Here is a 21,668-nt window from a genome sequence, read left to right on the forward strand (position 1 = left end):
GGACGGGCATGCTCTTGGCCCAGGATTGGCCCGGGTGTGGCCCGTGTGCGTCCCACGCAGCGGGGGCTCGCGATCTAATTTATGCGCCTTCGGGTGCAGGAAGAACGATGCAGCAGTGCGCAGTGGAGCAGGCGTGCTGTGAGGCCTGCCCGGCTCATTTGCTGTTACGTCCCGTGCAGCGGGGCCTCGCGATCTGAAAGATGTGGCAGTGCGTGATGGAGCCTGTGGGCTGTGGTCCCTGCCAGGCTTGTTTGCTCTGAGGACCCGCGACTAACCTAGACGAAAAAATTGAGATTCCACAAGGGCAGTACATAGAAAACTGTTATTTGTAACCCTGGGCGAAGAACTACGCTCCGTTCGCGGAGCTTGCGGAGTTTTGGCAACTCCGCGTTCTACGGAGAACGCGAAGCTGTCGATTACTCCGCGATCCGGTGCGTAGCGTAGTTCTCGCGCGCTGAATAACATTATCGCGTGCGCCGGGGGTAAGTTCGCGCGATATTTGACGCGATCACGCACTTTGGAAATAAGGGAACGCAAGCGGGCGGGACAAACCTCTTGAGTAACTTAGCGCGCTAGCTATCTCGAGCATGCAGGCAGCGCCCCGAACACGCGCACCGCGCTCCCGAAGATGAAAAACGGCGCGCGAACGGGTCTAGCAAGCTACTACGCATGTCCGCGGAGCTACGCGAAGGTCGCGGAGTGCAACTGCGTCTTCGCGTAGCTCCGCGGAGTGCGGCTCCGCGAACTACGCCCAGGGTTAGTATTTGGCCACCACTGAACTTGGTGTTGTGAGAATGTGAAACCACCACATCACAGGCCTAACAGACACTTTTGAATGACACTAAGGGAGTCACAGTATTGTATCCTGCTATGAGCAGAGTGGATGACAAGGCGCTGAATTTTTTTTTTTTTTCAAAACTTTATTCGTGAATGTATATTCATCGCATAAGCATACATTATTAGGCAGCAAAAATTAGGGCTTGATAGGAAGATAACAAGGGTACTGAGTTCCTCGCTGATGCTTGGGACCGGGCAATGTGATACTCTTCATGAATAATCCACATCAAACACACCTATACTCTGAACGCCTTAGGAATATGTACATTAAAGTGTTCAGTAAATCTCCCAGATGTGATCCTGATGATGCTTATTTCCACCACATTGTTTGGGACTATCCAGGAATATAGTCTTATTATAAGGCTGTGACAGAAAAAATAATGCCAATAACTATTAGAACCATCTAGACCTGAAATATGTCTGTTAGCTGCGCCAACTCCTAAAAAACACACTTTAAATTCTGGTTCATAGGCCTAGTCCTGGTGATCACCAAGATAGAAATGTAATGTCCTGGAAGTTGACTTTGACTACTAATATTGATGACTGGATTACTAATGTGATCAAATCGGTAGTGGCTGGGAGTGAGACAGTCAACACACAGGGCATCAGGACTTGGAAAAGGGGCATTGTTTAGGTTTGGGATACTTGGTTCCTAATAATGCCAGTAATCCGCCATAGATCTGCCTAAGGTAGCTCTCACTGGTGAGTTGGCTCTAAAGGGGATTTTCCTCACGCTCTCTACATGAAGGCCTGCTTCCTTCTCCTCGGGTACAAATGGCATGACCAGATGGAAAGATAAACATAAGTGGTCGGAGTGATGACCTGTGACCCTGTCCCACAATTTCAGCTTTTTTAATGCCCTGCATGATGACACTGAATTATGATTATTTAATACAACTGGTTGACTCGGATCCACCAACTACCAACGTTGTTTGTCTTTGTTATGTTGAACTTTTGTCTATAACCTTTTAGACATGAAACACAGTTTGATGGTGTAATTAGTATAAATGCTTCTATGTTTATTGTTACGTTAAAAACCAAATACATTGCATAATGAGCATACATCTTGCTAGGATGCTCAATTCTCTGTTGGAGAGGAACCTTTGCTCTGCACAGGCTGTCAATACGTGCCTCTACGTTGTATTAGCATACACTACTCAATATTTGGAATTATGCTTTTTTTGCACAGGATTTTTCTGTGAGGAAGGAGCAGCTTCGCCCAGACCATGTCCAGTTGACACCATTCGAGCTTTGCCTGGTGCCAGACACAAAGAGGACTGCCTTCCTTGCCCACCTGGCAGCTGGTGCAAACCAGGTACTATCACCTGTTTCTGGCTTTAAAATAGGTTATGTTCTAGTGGATGTTTTATAAACCAGATCCTTGTGCTCAAAATATGCACAATCTATACACAAATCCCAAAACATGCTAGGCCTGGGCAGTGAACTCCGCTCCGTTTGCAGATTTTTCTGCACTTCGCGCTCCACGGAGCTCCCGGAGTGCAGAAAACTCTGCTCCACGTAGTGCAGCAAAGTTTTTTCCTCGCTCGCGCACAGTAAGTTCGCGAACGCGAGCTGCCACTCGGGTAGAATTTCTACCCGAGCGACAGAAGACCAGCACGAACGGCAGTTCACCCTGCACTTTGCCACTTGCGGAACTTTGCAGAGTTTTATTGTCACTTCGCGGAGTTCTGCGTAGCGAAACTCTGCAAACTATGCCCATGTGCTTACAAAATGTCCACACCCATTTTAAAATGTAAATGTCCGTATCATTTTTACATATACTTTTTGATAGAATAACAGTACCACACATTAGATATATGTCTCACTGCTCATTTTAGTTTAGTGCATGGTCAATAGGAGACAGTACCCACCTCTAACAATGGGCGAAGGTAAGTGACCTACAAATGCTGCCTAAATATCCACTTAAGAACTAGTTGTGGGCGAAAAAGCAGTGTTCATCCATGCTTACTTTACTGGAAGTTACCAGAGGAGATAATTTCGGCCCCATGCCCACTGTAGTGGTGATTTTAAGCAGCCTTATGTCTGGTCCTGGGAAGAATAGCGTCAATCAGACCAACGGAGTAGCCATAAAATTAAAATACCCCCACTTTGAAGCAAAGCTGTTATGACATCAGGCAAACAAAGCAGGTCATCACAACCCTCCCCAGAAGCTCTCTCCTGTCTCTTCCATCCAAGCATCTATCCATTCATCCTTCCATCCACCTGCTGATAAGCACAATTTCACTGTTATATTGTCATCCATTTAGTCTTTCATCTATCATTTAGTCTTTCACCTTTCCGTCCATCCACCCATCCATATTCAAACGTATTCATCCATCTCCAAGCCTATCCACCCATCCATCCATCCTTTCACTCATCCATCTGCCATCCAACCTTTAACTCATCCATCCATCCATCGTCATCCATCCACCCCTTCACTCCTTCCATTCTTGCAGTCCATTCTTCCATCCCTGCTTTTACTCATTGGCCCATCCTTTCAATCAGCCATCCAATCATTCATTCTTTCACTCATCCTTCCATCCAACCACTAATCCATTCAATCCATTTACCTCATCACCATCCATCCTTTCATCCAGCCACCCTTCCTTTCACTCATCCATTCTCCCACTCACCCATCCAATCATCCTTTCACCCTTCCATCCACACTTCCTTTCACTCAACTATCCACACTTTCATCCATTATTTCACTCAACCATCCATCCTTTTACTCATCCATCAAGCCTGTCAATCCATTCATCTGTCCATCCATGAAACCACCCACCCTCTCTCTGTCTCAGCCACCCATCCTTTCACTCACTCACCCATCCATCCTTTCACTAGGCCGTCCATAATTCATCCATCCATCCTCCCCCTTTCACTCATCCATCCATTGTTTCACTCATCCATCCTTTAAGTCATTCAGCCATCCATCTACCTATCAACAATCCTTTCACTCACCCATCCATCCACACTTTGACTCACATATCCATCCTTTCAATCACTCACTCCCCTTTGTCTGCCAATTTGCAGACAGAAGAGGCACATCAAGAACTCCAACCTGCTGTAGCTTCTAAAGTTGGCTGTTCAGGACGTCCAAGCAACCATCCTTTCACCGATCCATCCATCTGCTCATCCACCTATGTGCCCTTGAGTCAGTCTATCTATCCCCCCTTTCACTCCACCCATCCATCCACCCTTTCACTGATTCATCCATCCTTTATCATCATCCATCCGCCCTTTCACTCATCCATCTATTCAACCTTTCAGCCATCCCCGTCCCATTCATGTATCACTTCTTTCATTTATCTATCTGCTCTCCTTTCTCTCATCCATTCATTTTCACTCCTTACACTCTTTCATCCAGCCATGCATCCGCTCACCCATCCACCCTTTCACTCACACACCTACCTATCTGTCTTTCACTCACTCAAACAACCAACCATCCACCCTTTCAAATTAATTAGAGCCTTTTTCTGCCGTACTGAAAATAGAAGAGTCCCATCAAGAACTCCAAAGAGGGGGGTTCATGATGCCCCTGAATCAGACCAAGATCCCGATTCACATATTGGCGGGCAAAAGTAAAAGACCCCCATAGTAACACCAATTGGCATATCTAATGGACCGACTGTCCACCCTCTGCCTACAGGCTTGCATTTGTATTGTTTAGAGCATTGATACATTGTCCACTGTTGAGTGGTCATACCAAAAATCTTGAGCTTTTCAGAAAACTGCTGAACATCAGAGCTCTGAACACACTGGCAGACCCTTTGTCATTTTAACCTTGTGATTGGCAATGCGTGGCTTTCAATCCTGATCTGCTTTTCAACCAAAGTGATGCACGTCCTGCTATGTGGTACAGGAGCGCAAACTTCAGCCGTTTAATTTGGTCCACCTCCAGGCTACTCTAATACTGTTTTTGCTTTCAGTACATATAACATGATGTGCATTGGATGGTATCCTATTTACATCAGTGACATATTCAGGATTTTGTGGTCACTGGGCAAAATGTATTTTGTCCCCGCCCCTCCTGTCTGTAACACATTACATTTATTTGACTTGTTTATGCGAATGCAAGCCCTAGTGAGGCCCAACAAAATTGAAGTAAACATTAATTACACTTTTAGAAAAGAGAGACGAAATCTCAAACTCCCTGGTGTCCACCGTGCAAACGGTAACACAAGTAACCCCAAATTAAAATAGATTAAGACAGTTCTTTTATTGGCTTGATCCACTGTTTTTGGGATTGGCATTAGTCAAGACCCTTTGGTTTTACTAAAACTATATGTATAATATACTTATAAGAACTTTGTTAGAAATTGGATTACTCTTAACTGTGGAGTGAGCCTTGGTCAAGCAGCAACAACAATTCCTAGTCAGGGTAAGGCACAAGGAAACCTCAAATTAATCTGTGCTCAACCCCCTGCTAGCTTGGCTGTAATTTTGCCCAAGTAGACCGTATTGCAGTTCTCCAACCCACCCAGGACCTGGTTGACCAACCTCTGGAAGGTGGCATGGGCATTCTTCAACCCAAAGGGCATTACCCAGAACTGAAAGTGCCCTTCTGGGGTAGAGGTAATAGACCTCTCTTTGCCCCCCTCAGTCAAGGCAATCTGCCAGTACCCATACCAGTGGCAGCTGGCTTGTAAGGAGGGTAGTGGGGAAGGAGGGAAAACAATAAAAGCTATTAATAAATAAATAAAAAATATACTTACCTTTGATCCTAGCTCAATGTCCTCATTGCCCTTGTCCAGGCAGGAAGGCAGGCTCCAGTGTGAGACCAGGAAGCTGCTGTCACCATTCCTGGCACTGCTTTCATGCAACATAAAAGCTGTGCCAGGATTGGAGGTAGCAGCCTCTCTTGCCGCTCCCGAAGGCACTGAAGCCCTATGCTGTCAGGCTCAAACTGCGCAGGTTTTTTTAACCATCACAAGATGACTGACCAAAAAGACTTGCGCAGTTTAAATCTAAATGCTCTGCCTATCACTGCTTTCTGCTGCAAGAGCAGAAACCAGAAAGCTCCCTCCGTCCCGATACTTGGCTCAGGGCAGCGTTCATAAAAATAAAATGGTAATAAATTAAGTTTATTACCATTTTATTTTTCCATATCTGGGGCCAGGAGGGCAATTTGACAAGTGGGGTGACAACCCTCCACCTTAACGGAGGAGCCACCCCTGACCCAAACGTTAAATCAAAAGTGCTGAGGGACTTGGCAGCTCCTAGCTAATCTATGAGCTCATCAGCTCTGGAGATGGGGTGTGCATCTGTCTTGGTGAATGCTTTGAGCGCACAGTAATCCATACAGAACCTAAATTCTGGAATGACACCTGGAGGGACAGTCTTGGGGACCAACACCACTGGGCTAAACCAAGGGCTGTTTGAGGGCTCAGTAATACCTAACTCCAGCATCTTGGAGACCTCCTCCTTAATGCTGTCTCTCATCTTATTAGACAGCCTGTAGATTTTACTCTTCACAGGCTTGCTATCCCCAGGGTCAATCTCATGGGTACTCCATGCAGTGAGCCCTGGGGTAAGGGAGAAGAATGAGGCAAACTGCCCCAACAACTGGTGGCAATCTCTCTCTCTGTTTTTCTAGGGTCATGGAAGAAAGGAGGTCCGGGAGAGGTTCACAAGGCTACTCTGTGGGATTGGGGCATCCGAGTTTATCCATATTCCACCCCAGGCTAACCCACAGCATTACTAAACCAGCCAACACCACCCACAAAAGCCGGAAACTTCAGACCTGTGCCCTACACTAGACCGTACTCAATTTTAAAAAAACGCGTCAGGATCTGAAGAACAGAATATAATCTCTCCAATAGTGGTCTCTAATCCCGACATAAGTCAAGGCTGGGGTTGGCTCCCAGCTATCCTGTCAACTAAAAGATCAGAATGACCACATGGAGTAGAGTTTGCGGACCAAAACTGCAAATCACTGGCAAAGATAAGCCCTCAAGTAGCCTCAGCAGCAACTGTGCTTAATCCACAAGCAGATTCCACCTTTTTAATGTGTTCTTGGAACATCAGCGGCCTTCAGCAGAAACTTAGGAATCCAGACACCTATTCCTTTATATGTGAGCATGCAGTAATAGCCCTGCAGGAAACTTGGGCCACACAAGGCTGCCCTGTCATTGGCTTTATTGAATTATGGAAACCAGCACTCAGGGTCAGCCATTAAGGTCACTCTAAAGGTGGCCTGTCAATGTACATATCAAACAATTTAAAAGGCTCAATCACACGATTAAATCTTGATGAAGACTGGCTACTTGGGGTCAAAATCAATTCATGGCGGAAACAACTTTCACTTTTTCTCCTAAACGTGCACATCAACCCAAGCACACGTACAAAAAAAGATCACCTGGTACGTCTAACGGAAATTATGAGTGACCTAGCCGCAGAACAACCCAATTCAGATTGTATTGTCACGGGGGATTTCAATACCAACCTATTCCAAGGAAAACCAGCAGAAACTGAAGGCCCTTTCTTATTTTCTTTGACTGAGGCCGCGATACAAACCAAACCGCCCAACCAAGCCTACTGCGGTCTGGGTGAACTCTGTGTGATGCGATTTTATAGTGCAGGCTATCTGGTAATGAATGGAAGGTCGTTGGGCGATACCCCTCCAAACTGGTCCTGGACAAATGTGCAATAAACAATCCTATTTGGATTACACCATCTGCAACTCAGCCTTGCTCCACTGTCTGGTCAGTTTTGGTATCCACCCACGAACCGAAAGTGACCATCGGCCCCAGGTCATATCCCTCAACACAAACCCAGTGAACCACAAAACTGCACCTCCAACCTGCAGGGGAATATACACTGAAAATCTAAAGCGCCTCAGATGGAGTGAGGACATTAGTCCGAATATTCTACATGTAAGCATGGACCTTATAACAGGTGGAATCGATCAGGACGCCTCCCGATTGCGGCATGGACGATGCTTTGCTCACACCTGATCAATCTTTTCCCAGCAAAACAGCAGGCCCAAAGGACAATCCCGCCTCGCCAGTTCATACTTTCAAAACAGTCAAAGTCACTTAAGAAAGCCAGAAACAATGCCCTGCGGCTACTTGCAAAATCTCCGGGGAATAGTGAGCTCCTAAAAATTTATCAAGCAGCCGAAAAGTCATTCAGGCTGGTGATTACCAAAGACAAACAGATGCACTAAAATCAATTCTGGTGTAAATTAGTGTGGGAGAGTAAGAGCCGAAATTCAAGAAAATTCTGGGCCCTAATTAACCACTCCAACCCGAGCACATCGAGCTTCGGATCGGCAAACATCCAAGAATGAGACTGGGCAACTTTCCTCACTGACCACTTTAGGTCACCAGAATACTCAGGAGCTACAGGAAGCAGCCCCCCAAGAGAGATTGAGACTGATTTTAGTAACATGCGGAGCATATCCACTGAGTGTTTACACTCCGTCAGCGAGGATCTTCAGATGCCGCAAGAAAGGGTTGCCTCAGCTGTGTCAAAAGCAAGATCAGACGGAGCACCGGGCCCAAATGGCTTGCCACAGAGCCTGTTTAAATCTGACATAGCTCTCTGGTCAGGGCCGCTAACAAATCTTTTTAATTATGCTTTAAGAACTGCAACAATCCCGGACTCATGGCGGGGTGCAATAATCCACCCAATCTATAAATCAGGATCCCGCGCCTCCCCCAACAATTATAGACTCAATGCTCTTTTGGACATTGAGGCTAAGCATTATGCAGGTCTCCTCTTGGAGGAGTTGAGGCTATGAGCAAAGGAACACAAACTGATACCGATGAACCAAACAGGTTTTATTGCCAACTCCGGGACTAGGACCAACCTATTAGCATTGTCAACTATTGTCGACAAAGCACTCTCAACATCTAGGTCAGTGCTTTGCTGCTTTGTCGACTTCAAAGCCGCGTTTGACAGGGTCCCAAGGGCGGCTTTATGGGTAAAGCTAAGAAAATAGGGGATCCCTGATAAACTACTGGAGGCAATCATTCAACTTCACTTTTGTACCTGGGTCCGGGTGAAGTTGGGGTCCGGCACGCATCTCTCGCGGAAAATCATGACAACTAGAGGTGTGAAGCAGGGATGCGTGCTGGTCCCCCTCCTTTTTAACCTGTTTATAGCGGATTTGTCGACGACACTGGATGAAACAAATAGTCACCCCCCAAAGGTGGGAGGCACGGCACTAAGTAACCTTTTATATGCCGACGACCTGGTTCTTTTTAGCCTCACTAGGGTCGGGCTGCAAAGGCTCCTTGATAAACTACTAAGTTACATGATCACGAACCAACTAGAGGTTAATTTAAAGAAAACCCAAGTTGTCTCCTTTGGAAGGAAACCGCATGTCGGTGGTGGGTGGTCATATAACAACACAAGCCTTTTTACAGGTCACTCGTACAAATATCTAGGTGTTCACCTGGACTCTAGGGGTAATCTCATTAAACAGCGCAACGAGATCGCAGTTAAAGCTATGACCCTTGGGGTGTCACTAGCCAAGCTCACGAAAAATCTCTCTGGCCCAACTCTCTCGCCACTTCTGGAAGTCCTGAGAGCAAAAATTGGCCCTACCCTATCATACGGCATAGAGATATTTAGGGGCAAACTGAACACTGTCTTAAATCAACATACGAATAAAATCTATAAAAAGGTCCTCCATCTGCCAAATTCCGCATCTGCAGCACAGATAAGATTAGAGCTAGGGTTATTAAATTATGAGGCCTCTAACATCAGCGCATACTTAAACCTCCGTCATAAACTGAGACAAGCGGACCTAGGCACGCTAGAATCCTTAGTCTGGCTAGAAATCACCCAGAAAAATCCAGGAGGTGCGTTTGGTCACCTTTTTAAGGACTATATTCATCAAATGTCGGCGAGTGACTTATGGGCCCTTAACCCCAGCCAGACAGCATTCAAAACCGGTATTAAAAAATGTGTGAGAATGAGTTCACTCTTTTCCAAACGCAGTCATGCTTGGGCTCTTGTAAATTCTTACAGACGGTTAGCCCCCGCCACTTACCTGTCTTGCATATGCTCACTGTATTTAAAATGCAGCCTTATGGCTATTAGAATGGGTGACTGGCGATTTTTGCAAGATCTGCCCCCCTGGCGACATACGGTGGAAAAACTAACCTGTAGAGGGTGTGGCAAGACAGCTGAAACTCTGTTGCACGTGGTCTGCCTTTGCCCAGCCCTTAATTCCAAACGCAGGTGCAAACTCAAAGCTGAATGGAACAGGCTGGGTGTTCGGACCTTTAGGCAAGCTATCATCGTGGCTCTGAACCCCGAAAATACAGATTTAAACATAGGATTGATAATTTTTATTCAGCAAGCATATCGTAATTTTATGCAAAAGTGGTCCTGCTAATGCTTCCCCCTTAATTTATTGTTTAAATCATCTAATATATTTCCTCCACATCCCCAAAAGAAAAAAAAAGGGAAGATGAAATGAAAAGAACATCATGTTTTTTTTTTTACTTGACTGGCCAACACATCGAGTGGTACCTCTAAGAACACTGGTTTGTCTTTTACATGTACGATACCACTGACTGTCAGTGTAACAAAAATGGGGTGAATAGTTTTGTACATTACGTTTAAAAAAAAAATTCTTCTTCTTTCTTTTAAAATGTTATGGAATTAGGAGGTCCAGGATGTGGAAGATCTCTATTTTTATTACGATCGTCTAATTGATCACCTTGTTTTCTTTTTATTTTAACAGTTTTTATACAATGTGAATTTTGCAATTTTCTTTTAAAGATATCTGTGTCATATCTAAATAAAGATTATCATCATCATACAGGTTCACTCTCCTCTTCTATCCTATGATCCATGACCAGGAGCATGGTTAACTCTTTTTAACACTTTTTGGCGCGAGTGGCATTTTGGTGATTGTGTCGTTTCATGTCCTACTGGCTGGCTTCTAAATTTCCCTGCACTTGATTTCAGAATCTCTTTATCTGGTTACGGAGTGCCAGCATATAGCTGACCACATTCTGGAGTGGCTTCCTGGGAGCTTGCTCACAGCCCTCCTTCACCAGACTGAGAGGTTCTCTCACAGGGTTCTGTTACAGAAGTTCAAAGGGGCTGAAGTAAACCCCCATTTGTGGTAACTTCCTGTAGGCAAATAAAAGACAGGGCAGGACGAAATCCAACTTCCGCCTCATGGGATCAGACAGGCTTATTATCATGCATTTTAGGGTCCCTTTGAACCTTTTAACTAGACCATTAATTTGAAGGTAGTAAGCGGCGGAGAATATGTAGATTAACCCGCACTCCTTCCACCTGGCCTTCATGTACCCTGGCATCAAGTTGGTACACGGTCTGACACCACATCCATGGGGAATCACACATAGGCAAAGATCGCCATTAGTGCTCTGGCCACTGCAGGCGCAGTCACTGTTCTCAGAGGGATAGCTTCTGAGTACTGGCTGCATGGTCCTCCAAGACCAGGATTAACCTGTTGCCCATGGCTTTCTTGGGGTCCCGTGACCCGATCAAAGGAGGTGCCAATGACAGGTATAGGTTGCAGGAGAGCCTTGCGCTTCCCTCCTGACTTGCCACTGGCCTGGCAGGTAGGGCAGGACCTGCAGAATGTGTCTGATGCCCTCCTCATTTGAGGCCAATAAAAGTGGTTGACAAGCCTGTCTTAAGGTCATGTTCTGCCCCAAATGACATGTCAGAAGCATATCATGAGCCATCTCCAGTAGGAAGGCCCTGTAGTACTGGGAGACCAGACCACCAACACAGGGCTGCACCAGGCTCAGGAACATTTAGGCTCACTCACTACACAGGAGACCATTATGCCAGTACATTGGGTCATCACCAGAAGTGCCGGCCCGGTGTCGTAGGCCCACAAGGGTAGGACATTGCCTCTGCACTGATGGGACCCCTTTCCTGCTGCCAGTTGGCCAGCTCAGGTAAGTTCCCCAGGGTGGCAACATCCTCCCCTGCAGGCTCAAAGACATCCCTCTCAGGTTCAGCCTCCTTCCAGACTGTGGGAGTTTCAGGAGCAGGTTTCTCAGTTCCTCTGCCCTTCATCTTTGTGGTAGGCACCTGGGCCATTCTTCCTGGCTCCAGGTCCTCCTGACTACCCCTCGGGTGATCATGGACCATGTGGTCAGGCACACCCATGCAGGTAAATATAACATGTCTCAGTGGGACCTGAGCTCCACCTCGTTCCAGATGGTGTGCTCCAGGTCATTGCAAAGCAGACAATCCACAGGCATGGGCAAGTGCAAATCCCACAAAAGAACTCTTCAGCGTCATCAGAAAATGTGCCTGCCTGTCTGCCACCGAGACCACGATCCACCCCTCCCAAGCCCTCTGCATCTCCCTAGAGGAACACTTCCACAACAAGAAAGCAGATATCTACAGCAACTCCGACCCACAGCTAGCCGACCTCAGCCTCCGTCTGACACACACTGACAACTCCCACATCCACCTTTCTGAATGGACACCACTCATCACGCTAATCACCAGTGATTATGACCTCCGTTCAACCTGGAGAACACACCGACCCCTGCGCCCACACGCCTTCAACGTAGGACAGAAGGAAATCAGCAGCACACTCACCAGCATCCTCAACATATCCATCACCACCGCCACTCTTCCTGAGGCCTGGAAACACGCAGAGGTTAGTTAAACCCCTACTGAAGACACCTGCCACAAACCCAAGCGAACTGAAGACCTACTGTCCCATCTCGCTGCTCCCCTTGGAGAAAGCCATCAATCACCTGCGCACAGATTGCCTGGAAGAAAACAACCTCATGAATGCCTCCCAGTCCGGCTTCCTCTCCAACCACAGCACCAAGACCACCTTGATGGCCGTGACCGACAAAATCAGATCCATCCTTGACCATGGTAAGGCAGCAGCCCTGATCCTCTTTGACCATTGAGTAGTAATTAGCACTGTCACCCACCACACCCTCATCCCCAGACTCTACCACATTGGCATCATAGGAAACACCATCAATTGATCACCTCCTACCTCATAGGAGGCACATAGAAAATCCAACTACTGCCCTTCACCTCCAAACCCAAGAGTATCATCTGTGGAATGCCCTAAGGATCCTCCCTCCACCCCACCCTCTTCAACATCCACATGACTCCATTAGCTGACATCATCTGCACCCATGGAATCATAATCATCTCATACATTGACAACACCCAACTCATCCTCTCAGGGAAGACACCACCACCGCCAGAGTCAACTTCCAGAACGCCATGACCAACTGGATGAGATTCAACTGCCTGAACCTGAACACAGACAATACGGAGGTGCTCATATTTGGAAGAAACACCTCCCCTTGAGATGATACATGGTGGCCCAATGCACTCGGGCCCTCTCCCACACCCACCAACCACATCCACAACCTCGGCATCATCGTGAACAGCGATCTCTCCATGAAGCGCCAGGTCAATGCAGTGGCCTCCTCCTGCTTCCACACACGTTGCATGTTTAGGAAAATGTTCAGGTGGATCCCCATCAGCACCAGGAAAACAGTGACCCAAGCCCTCATTACAAGCCCATTAGACTGCTGCAATGCACTCTACTCCGGAAACACCTCCAATCTCCTCAAACAGCTACAGACCATACAGAACACTGCATCCAAACTCATCCTCAACCTGCCCAAATGGACCAGCATCACCCCCACCTCAGAAATCCCCACTGGCTCCCCATCCAGAAGACATGCCAGTTCAAGCCACTTACCCTTGCCTACAAGGCCCTTCACAACGCTGGACCCTCCTACCTCAACAACTGCCTGACCTTCCACCAGCCAACCGGGCAACTCCAATACACCTCCCTCATACTTGCACATGTCCCCTGCATCCGACGGAGCTGCAGCGGACGTTGCTCCTTCTGCTACCTAGCTGCCAAGTTCTGGAATGACCTTCCATCTCACCTCTGAACCTCCCCTTCACTTGCCAACTTCAGGAAGGAACTCAAGACCTAGCTCTTTGCTTAGGTTTCTCTTACCTCAATACCTGGATATCCCCCCGCCCCCGGTGATAGGCCACGCTATTCAACCACTAATTGATTGATTGACTGAAGGAACCTGAGATCCCCTCCAACTCAAGGGAACCAGAGTCACTGGGTTGTGACTCTCATGGTAGTCAGCCTCAATCACTTGATGAAATGCATTAGGGACTACCTGCTCAGAGGTCACCTCATGATATCTGACAGTTGTCATGCTGGCTTCAGTGTCTCTCAGAGCCTCTACCCTTTGCCCTTGATGGTGACCCACTGCCTGCATTTCCTAGTGTTACAAGGTATGTGAGTTCTATGCACCATCTCTCTATCACTCAGGGACACTAGGGTAACCTCTGCTCTGCCCTCCAGCACTAACTGGGGCAATTTCCTTCCCAACACAGGCTTTCCACCGGTGAGTGGCTGTGCCCACTTGGAACACTTGACATCCCCCTTGAAGTGCCCTTCCTTTTGGCACTCATAGCACTTGGGGATGCCTTCCCTGAAGACTTACTCTCAAAGAGCAATCTCTTCTTTATCTTAGTTAGGGGATAGGAGTCCTGACCCATGGAACTAGTTTGGGGCCCCTTAGAATACTCCTTGTGTTTATGTTTCTCTCCCCCCTTTTTCATATGATGGGTACCATGCCCTCCCTTGTGGTAACCCCCAGATACCTTCTTATGGACCATGGCACTGACCTAGAGGTCCTCCTCCTTAGCAAGCTCCCTGTGGTCAAAGAACTTATTGTCAATCAGGTGTTGGAGCAGATCTGCAAAACAAAGACTGAACATATGCTCCTTTGCAGTCAAATTGTACAGCCCCTGATAATCCTTAACTTCCCTGCCTTTCACCCAACATCCAGTGCCTTTCAAAAGGAACCCACACAATCCACCCACGTCTTTTAGACCTGCTTCTGATTGTCCCTAAACGTCTGTTTGTCTGATTGTCCCTAAACGTCTGTTTGTCTGTTCTTCTCAGGGGTCAGACCATACTTCCTGACAAGGGCTTCCTTCCTGGGGGTGGGGGGTACCTCATCCTGTCCTTCTTCTCTAGGACCAGTGTGTTGCCTCTCCCTTTACTAGGGATATGCCTCCACAGACTAGCCCCCAATCCTCCTTAGGGATCGTGTGCAGCTGTAAGGCAATCGCATAAGCCTCTGACCAGTTGTCAATAACATCTCCCACAACAGACAGACACAAGACTTTTAGGAATATGGACCCTTTTGTCTCCATAGGGCACTGAAGAAATGCTGCTACCATCAATGCTGGACTCTGCTTGTTTGGCATTGATGTCCAATTCCTTAAGGCTCCTCTCATAAGCCGCATGCTCCATTGTAATTCTCTACTTCATAGTCAGTTTCTTTTTCTGCATGCCTAGTCTCTTTTCCACCATCCTGAGCTTGGCTATCCCTAGCCTGTACTCCCTCTTTGCCTTCCATTCCACCATCTCCTCTGGAGAGAGGTTGCGAGAGGAGACGCTGCTCCCTGCATGGGAGGGTGTTTCCAATCCTAGGGGTAGGTAATAATAATAATAATAATAATAATAATAATAATAATAATAATACTGAAGTTTTATAGAGCGCAAACAGTTACCTCACCAGGAGGTGTCCCGGCACTAAGTGAGCAGGAGCGACATGCGAGTAGTTAAAAAGAGTACGGGGGCTAAAAAATGATTGATTAAAAAGCCGCGTCTTTAGCTGTTTCCTAAAGCAGGACTCTGTGTTCGCATTACGAAGAGACAGTGGTAAGGCATTCCACAATTTGGCTGTTCTGGCCGAAAACGCTCTACCCCCAAGCCGAGCCATCGAGAAGCGTGAAACATGGAGCAAATTCTGAGTATTAGAGCGCAGGGACCGAGCCTGCTTATATCGGGGGAATCTTAGTTTAAGATAATTTGGGCACTTTCCCTGCGACGCGCGGTAGGCCAGGGTCAGGGCCTTAAATTAAATTCTTCTTACCAATGGCAGCCAGTGCAGATCACGCAGGTGTGGAGAGACATGATTTCTAAAAAGAGTATGTTTAATCAGCCTCGCAACCGCATTCTGCACCATCTGCAATCGTTGGATCGCATACTTAGGCAGGCCAAGGTAGAGGCCATTGGCGTAGTCCAGCCTGGATGTTACAGTGGCATGGACTACTCATTTACGGCAATCTTCTGGTAGTAGATCCAGGAACTTTTGGAGATTTCTTAGTTTATTTAAGAACCCAGCCGATACCTGTTGAATGTGAGCTGAAAAGGAGAGGTCGTCTTCCCATCTCACCCCCAGATTTTTGGCACTAGAACTGGGGGAAGGCGGGGGACACATTTCGGTGAGCCACCAGAGATCTGGCGAGGGCACCGGGCCTTTTCCAAAGAAGATCACCTCCGTTTTACCTGCATTTAGTTTTAGCTTATTCGTATTCATCCAGAGAGCGATATCGCGTAAACAGCCCTTAAAATTGTCAAAGGCTTCTGCTGTCTGCTCTTGGTAAGAGAAAACCAACTGTGTGTCGTCGGCATAGGAAATTGCTCTAACACCCCAGTTGGCAATAAGGGTGAAGAGAGGGGCCTGATACACATTAAAAAGTAAGGTACTCAGGGCTGAGCCCTGGGGGACACCACACCAAAGAGGTTTTGGTTTGGAAGAAAATGGGCGGAGAGCGACTTTTTGAGAGCGGGTGTTCAAGTAGGACTGCAGCCAGGCCAGCACCTTCCCACCCAGGCCGATGTTTTCCAATCTCTGGAGCAGCCTGGCGTGGTCAACCCTGTCAAATGCTGCAGATAGATCCAGGAGAACCAGCATTGCTGATTTCCCTGAATCTAGTGCCCATCTTACCGACTCCGTAACCTCTATGAGGGCCGTCTCCATGCTAAAACCCGGCCGAAAGCCTGACTGTGTTTCATGCAAGATGGCATTACATTCAATGAAGTGGTTCAGTTGGCGTTGAACCAGCTTCTCAAGCATTTACCGGGTGCGGGTAAGAGCGAAATTGGCCTGAGATTGCTAAAGTCTCCTGGGGCTCCGGTAGTTTTTTTTTTCAGGGGGAGCAGTGTGGCATGCTTCCAGCAGTCGGGAAAAACTCCGGTATCAAGGGATGTGTTCCAGAGATGGGTAAGTGTGTTTAACAGGGAGTGAGATATCATTTCCCATAGTTTGGGGGGCATGGGTCATCAGGAGCCCCTGATTTACATTTTTCGATCTCTGCCATCGCCTCATGATGCAAGATTGGAGAACAATTTAAAAACAGCGGGGCCTGCAGTCTGACCGAAGATGAGTCTAACTTCTCTGTCGCAACAGAGGCAGAGAAGGTGTCATACACCTTTAGAATTTTATTGTCGAAGAAATTAGAAATGTATTCGCACATAGCTGGTGTTTAGGTCACTTCAGTATCAAATGCTCTTGGCTTAAAGAAGGATTGAACTACCTTAAATACTTATTTACCCGAATGATCCGCTTTCTGTATACAGGAAGCAATGAATTTTCTTCTGGCCGTTTTTATTGATTTATGTAAATTTTTCAAGGCATTTTTATAGCACGCCTTTGCTGTGTCGCTATACTTTAGTCTCCATTGTCGTTCTAATCTCTTGCAGCTCCTTTTTTCTTCTCTGAGTGCCTCTGAAAACCACAGAGCTGATGGGGATTGTCTGCGCGATAGCATCATTTTTACTGGTGCGACGGCCTCCACCGCCGAGGCAATCCAATGGTTCATTGCCAGGGCATATCTAATAGGATCTGAGGTGGGGACAGGTGGGTCTGTATCTAAAATAGGACCCAGGGTTTCAGCCGTTAGGTTGTTCCACTTTCTCTTCATAGTGGGCCGCTTGCCTCTGGCCTGGCTTAAGTTAGCCAGTCTAACTGAGAAAGGGATCAGGTAGTGGTCTGACCAGACATGGGTCGAGGTGCTTCCGTTGTCGTTTCCTGAATATTGGAAAAAACTAAATCCAAAGTGTGACCTGCCTTATGTGTAGGACCCGTGATCATTTGCAATAAATTAGCAGCTGCTAACGATGAAATTAGCTGAGTTGCTTGAGGGCAGTTGGGATCATTGACGTGAAAATTAAAATCCCCAAGTGCCATGAAGTATGTATAAGCTAACAATTTTTGGACAATATAATTGCAGAGATCATAAGTGATATTTTCTGCACAATCCGTTGGCCTATGGATAAGCAGAGCTGCTAAGGATACCCTAGCTTTGAATTGGCAGCAGAAGTTTAGCCCCTCAATTCCTTGTATGTCGAGGGGACTGGAGGAAGTCAGTTCCCAGGATTCTTTAAAGATGATAGCCGGGGTACCCCCTCTTTTATTACCCTCCCTATTTGAGAAGCACATTTTAAAACCAGGCGGAATGGCTAAGGTGATAGATGCCATTGTATCTGCGTTAAGCCAAGTTTCTGTTAAGAACATGGCATCCCAAGATGACTCCATAAGGGCCAGCCAGATGTCGTCGGCATGTCTAGGTAGGGATCTACAGTTCACTAGGCCGGCCCGGAACAGCTCGCAATGTTCCGGGAGGATAGTCTTAGGACGGGATGACTCAATGTGAATCCGTTTAGTTGGAATTGCCATATCATTTACCGCATCGAAGCTCTGTCTGCACAGCAGGCAACTGGGTGGCAAACCCATACTAGCCAAATCCACTTGATGCAGTGCGCAATGGTTATTAACATTATAGGCCATTAGCTCTTCTCTGGACCATCTAATCCTCTTCACCTCCCAACCCCCACCGGCAGCATGGCTGGCACTGGCTGCGTTCGGGACGCGGAGGGGCGCAGACAAGCTTGCCTTTGGTGTGCCAGTGGCGCGCCCGCTGGGCGCGTCCGCTGCGTGGCCGGGCCCTCATCTGTATTTGCCCAGTTAGACCGGAAGTGAGGCAATTGGGGGGAGGAGGCGCGTCCCTCCGTACAACCGGCACTAATGAGCCGTGACAGACTGGGGTGCGCGAGGAAAAAGAAAGAAATGAGATGTGCAAATAGTTATAGCAGCTGCAATCAGTCAAAATCTATTTAAAAGTTTGCAAATCAACTTTTTTTAAAACACACAGCACACGCGCTACTCACTGCTGCGCGGCCGGGCCCCCATCTGTATTTGCCCAGTTAGACCGGAAGTGAGGCAATTGGGGGGAGGAGTCGCGTCCCTCCGTACAACCGGTACTAATGAGCCGTGACGGACCAGGGAGCGCGAGGAAACAGAAAGAAATGAGATGTACAAATAGTGCAATTAGTTATAGCAGCAGCAATCATTCAAAATCTATTTAAAAGTTCGCAAATCAACTTTTTTTAATACACACAGCACACGCGCTACTCACTGCTGCACAGCCGGGCCCCCATCTGTATTTGCCCAGTTAGACCGGAAGTGAGGCAATTGGGGGGAGGAGTCGCGTCCCTCCGTACAACCGGTACTAATGAGCCGTGACGGACCGGGGAGCGCAAGGAAACAGAAAGAAATTAGATGAACAAATAGTGCAATTAGTTATAGCAACAGCAATCAGTCAAAATCTATTTAAAAGTTCGTAAATCAACTTTTTTTAAAACACACAGCACACGCTCTACTCACTGCTGCACAGCCGGGCCCCCATCTGTATTTGCCCAGTTAGACCGGAAGTGAGGCAATTGGGGGGAGGAGTCGCGTCCCTCCGTACAACCGGTACTAATGAGCCGTGACGGACCGGGGAGCGCGAGGAAACAGAAAGAAATTAGATGTACAAATAGTGCAATTAGTTATAGCAGCAGCAATCAGTCAAAATCTATTTAAAAGTTCGTAAATCAACTTTTTTAAAACACACAGCACACGCGCTACTCACACATTGAATAACATTTCCAGAAAGATTTTACTGTAAATCACTTTTAAATCTTGCTTCCTAAAATAACTCTCATGGACGTAATAAAAATATGTTTAGCCAGCCGTAGGAGATGGCCCAGATAAGAATTGTAATATGAGCTAATTTCAGAAGCATTCCTTCGTTGTCTCCTCTCCTGTCTCCAAGACGTAAGGGGTAACCCCATCCTCAGCAGGCTGCATTCCAATACCTAGGCCCTACTCTGATCCATCCTCATTCTCCTCTTCCTCCTGGTCATCTGTTGTGATTGGCAATTGATTGTCCTCAGACCATGCCCTCAAGGCCTTATGGAGCTCTGCCTTCTTGGCGCTCCTTTTCACCGGCAGCCTCCTCTTCTGCCAAAACTCCTTGAACTGAGCCACAGTGTAGTACCCCGGTTTGACAAGCTCAAACTATATCTTTGCAGGTGAGGTCACAAAGACAATCTGTCAGGTAGAGTAGGAATGGATTTAAAAATAAAAAGACCAATTAGGGGTAATATAAAATGTGCATTGGTCTTAGATATGGGACATTAGTGTACACTACAGCAGGGTATGGAACTGCACAAACACAAGTCCAATCCTCAACGCTTATCACTAATGTTAGAAATTGGGTTACTAGCTGACTAGCTTGTGAGCCCTGGTCAAGCAGTACCCACAATCCTAGTCAGGGTAAGGCACAAGCAAGCCCCAAATTGACCTGTACTCAACTCCCTGGTAGCTTGGTACAGAGCAGTTAGGTTTAACTTAGAGGCAATGTGTAAAAGCTTTTGTGCTACACATCGATAAGTAATACAGTGAAACAACACCCAAACAGATCCCACACTGTAGGAAAGTGGAATATTATGTGGTATGGCCTTAACATATAATATTATCGCAGTACCTCAAAGATGGTCCTTGGATTCACACTGTTAAATCCTTAGCTCAGTCCAGGTAGAGCGGCAAAGAGCAGTCAAGCTTTACTAGAGGAATATGTGTTCGGCATTTCAAAATACCAACATGGACGATAAGTAAATAATTTGACTCAAGAGAAACCTGACACAAATTTATGAAGTGCATTTTTATCTTAATTTAGACATCAAAATGAATGCAATAGCATACATAAAACCAGAGTTATAGATTGTTGAAGTAATATTAAATCAGTGCAGTAAAATGTATAGAAAAGATAACAATGCGGTCAATGGCAAAACCACAAAGTGACAATCGTTCACTTGCAGGTTGAGTTATGTAGAGCCCTTACAGGGTTACGATCATGTGGGCCCCAGGACCAGGCCACAGCAGTCAGATAAGTTTTACCTAGCTGGTGGGATCAGGGTGCAAAGTTGTCCTGGCTGTCCTTGGTGCTGAATGGGAGTAACATTGGTGTTGATTTTACCGCTTACATAGTGCTGCAAGAAACTGAATGCAAAAACACAACATATAAAGAGCTGCTGACATTGGATTATGGTTGTGTTATGTTTCATAGAGTACCCCCAATACAGGCTTGAGTAGTCACCTGACCCTTCACCTACATTTACCGTACCATTGTACTACATAACGGTTTTTTGGTATTGACCTTTTACCTAGTTAAGCACTTAAGGCAGGACACAGCCCATTCAAGTGTACGTATGGCTGTGCCCAACTCCTCCTCCCATCCTGACAGTGATGGCCCATCTAGTCACATCTAATCTTCCATTGTGTGTGGCTTTCTAGGAGGAATACATAAAGCCCAGCTGTCACCTACACCCAGTCATATGACCTAGAGACAGGCTGCAGGTAACAAATAGCTAAGGCAAGAAAAAGTCAACTTCCTAAAAGTGCAATTTTCAGAATTGTTTTTTAAATTCTGAAATCACAGTAAATTTGGATTCTACCTTCAAGTCAGCCTTCAAAAATACCACCAATGCCTAAGTACACGAAAGGAGATGCTCTAGCAGACGACATCGAAGCAAGCGCCAACCACAGCAAGGAACTCTTCAGCATCATCAGAGAGTTCTTCTGCCCATCAGCCACAGAGAACACAATCGCCCCTTTCCAGGAACTCTGTGACACCCTGGCAAACTACTTCCACAACAAGATATCCACCATCTACAGTAACTTCAAACCCCAACC

At 46.8% G+C, this 21,668-nt stretch overlaps 1 protein-coding gene across 1 annotated transcript in view; it reads left to right on the forward strand.

Annotated features, from left to right (window-relative positions):
- Positions 1–21,668, forward strand: part of LOC144824222 (uncharacterized) — a 652,050-nt gene that overhangs the window by 372,091 nt on the left and 258,291 nt on the right. Inside the window, exon 18 of the mRNA XM_078683370.1 lies at positions 2,027–2,152. Within this exon, the coding sequence (XP_078539496.1) occupies positions 2,027–2,152 (126 nt within the window). The remainder of the gene's footprint in view (positions 1–2,026; positions 2,153–21,668) is intronic.

This window comes from Lissotriton helveticus, chromosome 3_1 (genome assembly GCF_964261635.1).
Source record: "Lissotriton helveticus chromosome 3_1, aLisHel1.1, whole genome shotgun sequence".
Lineage (NCBI taxonomy): Eukaryota > Metazoa > Chordata > Amphibia > Caudata > Salamandridae > Lissotriton > Lissotriton helveticus.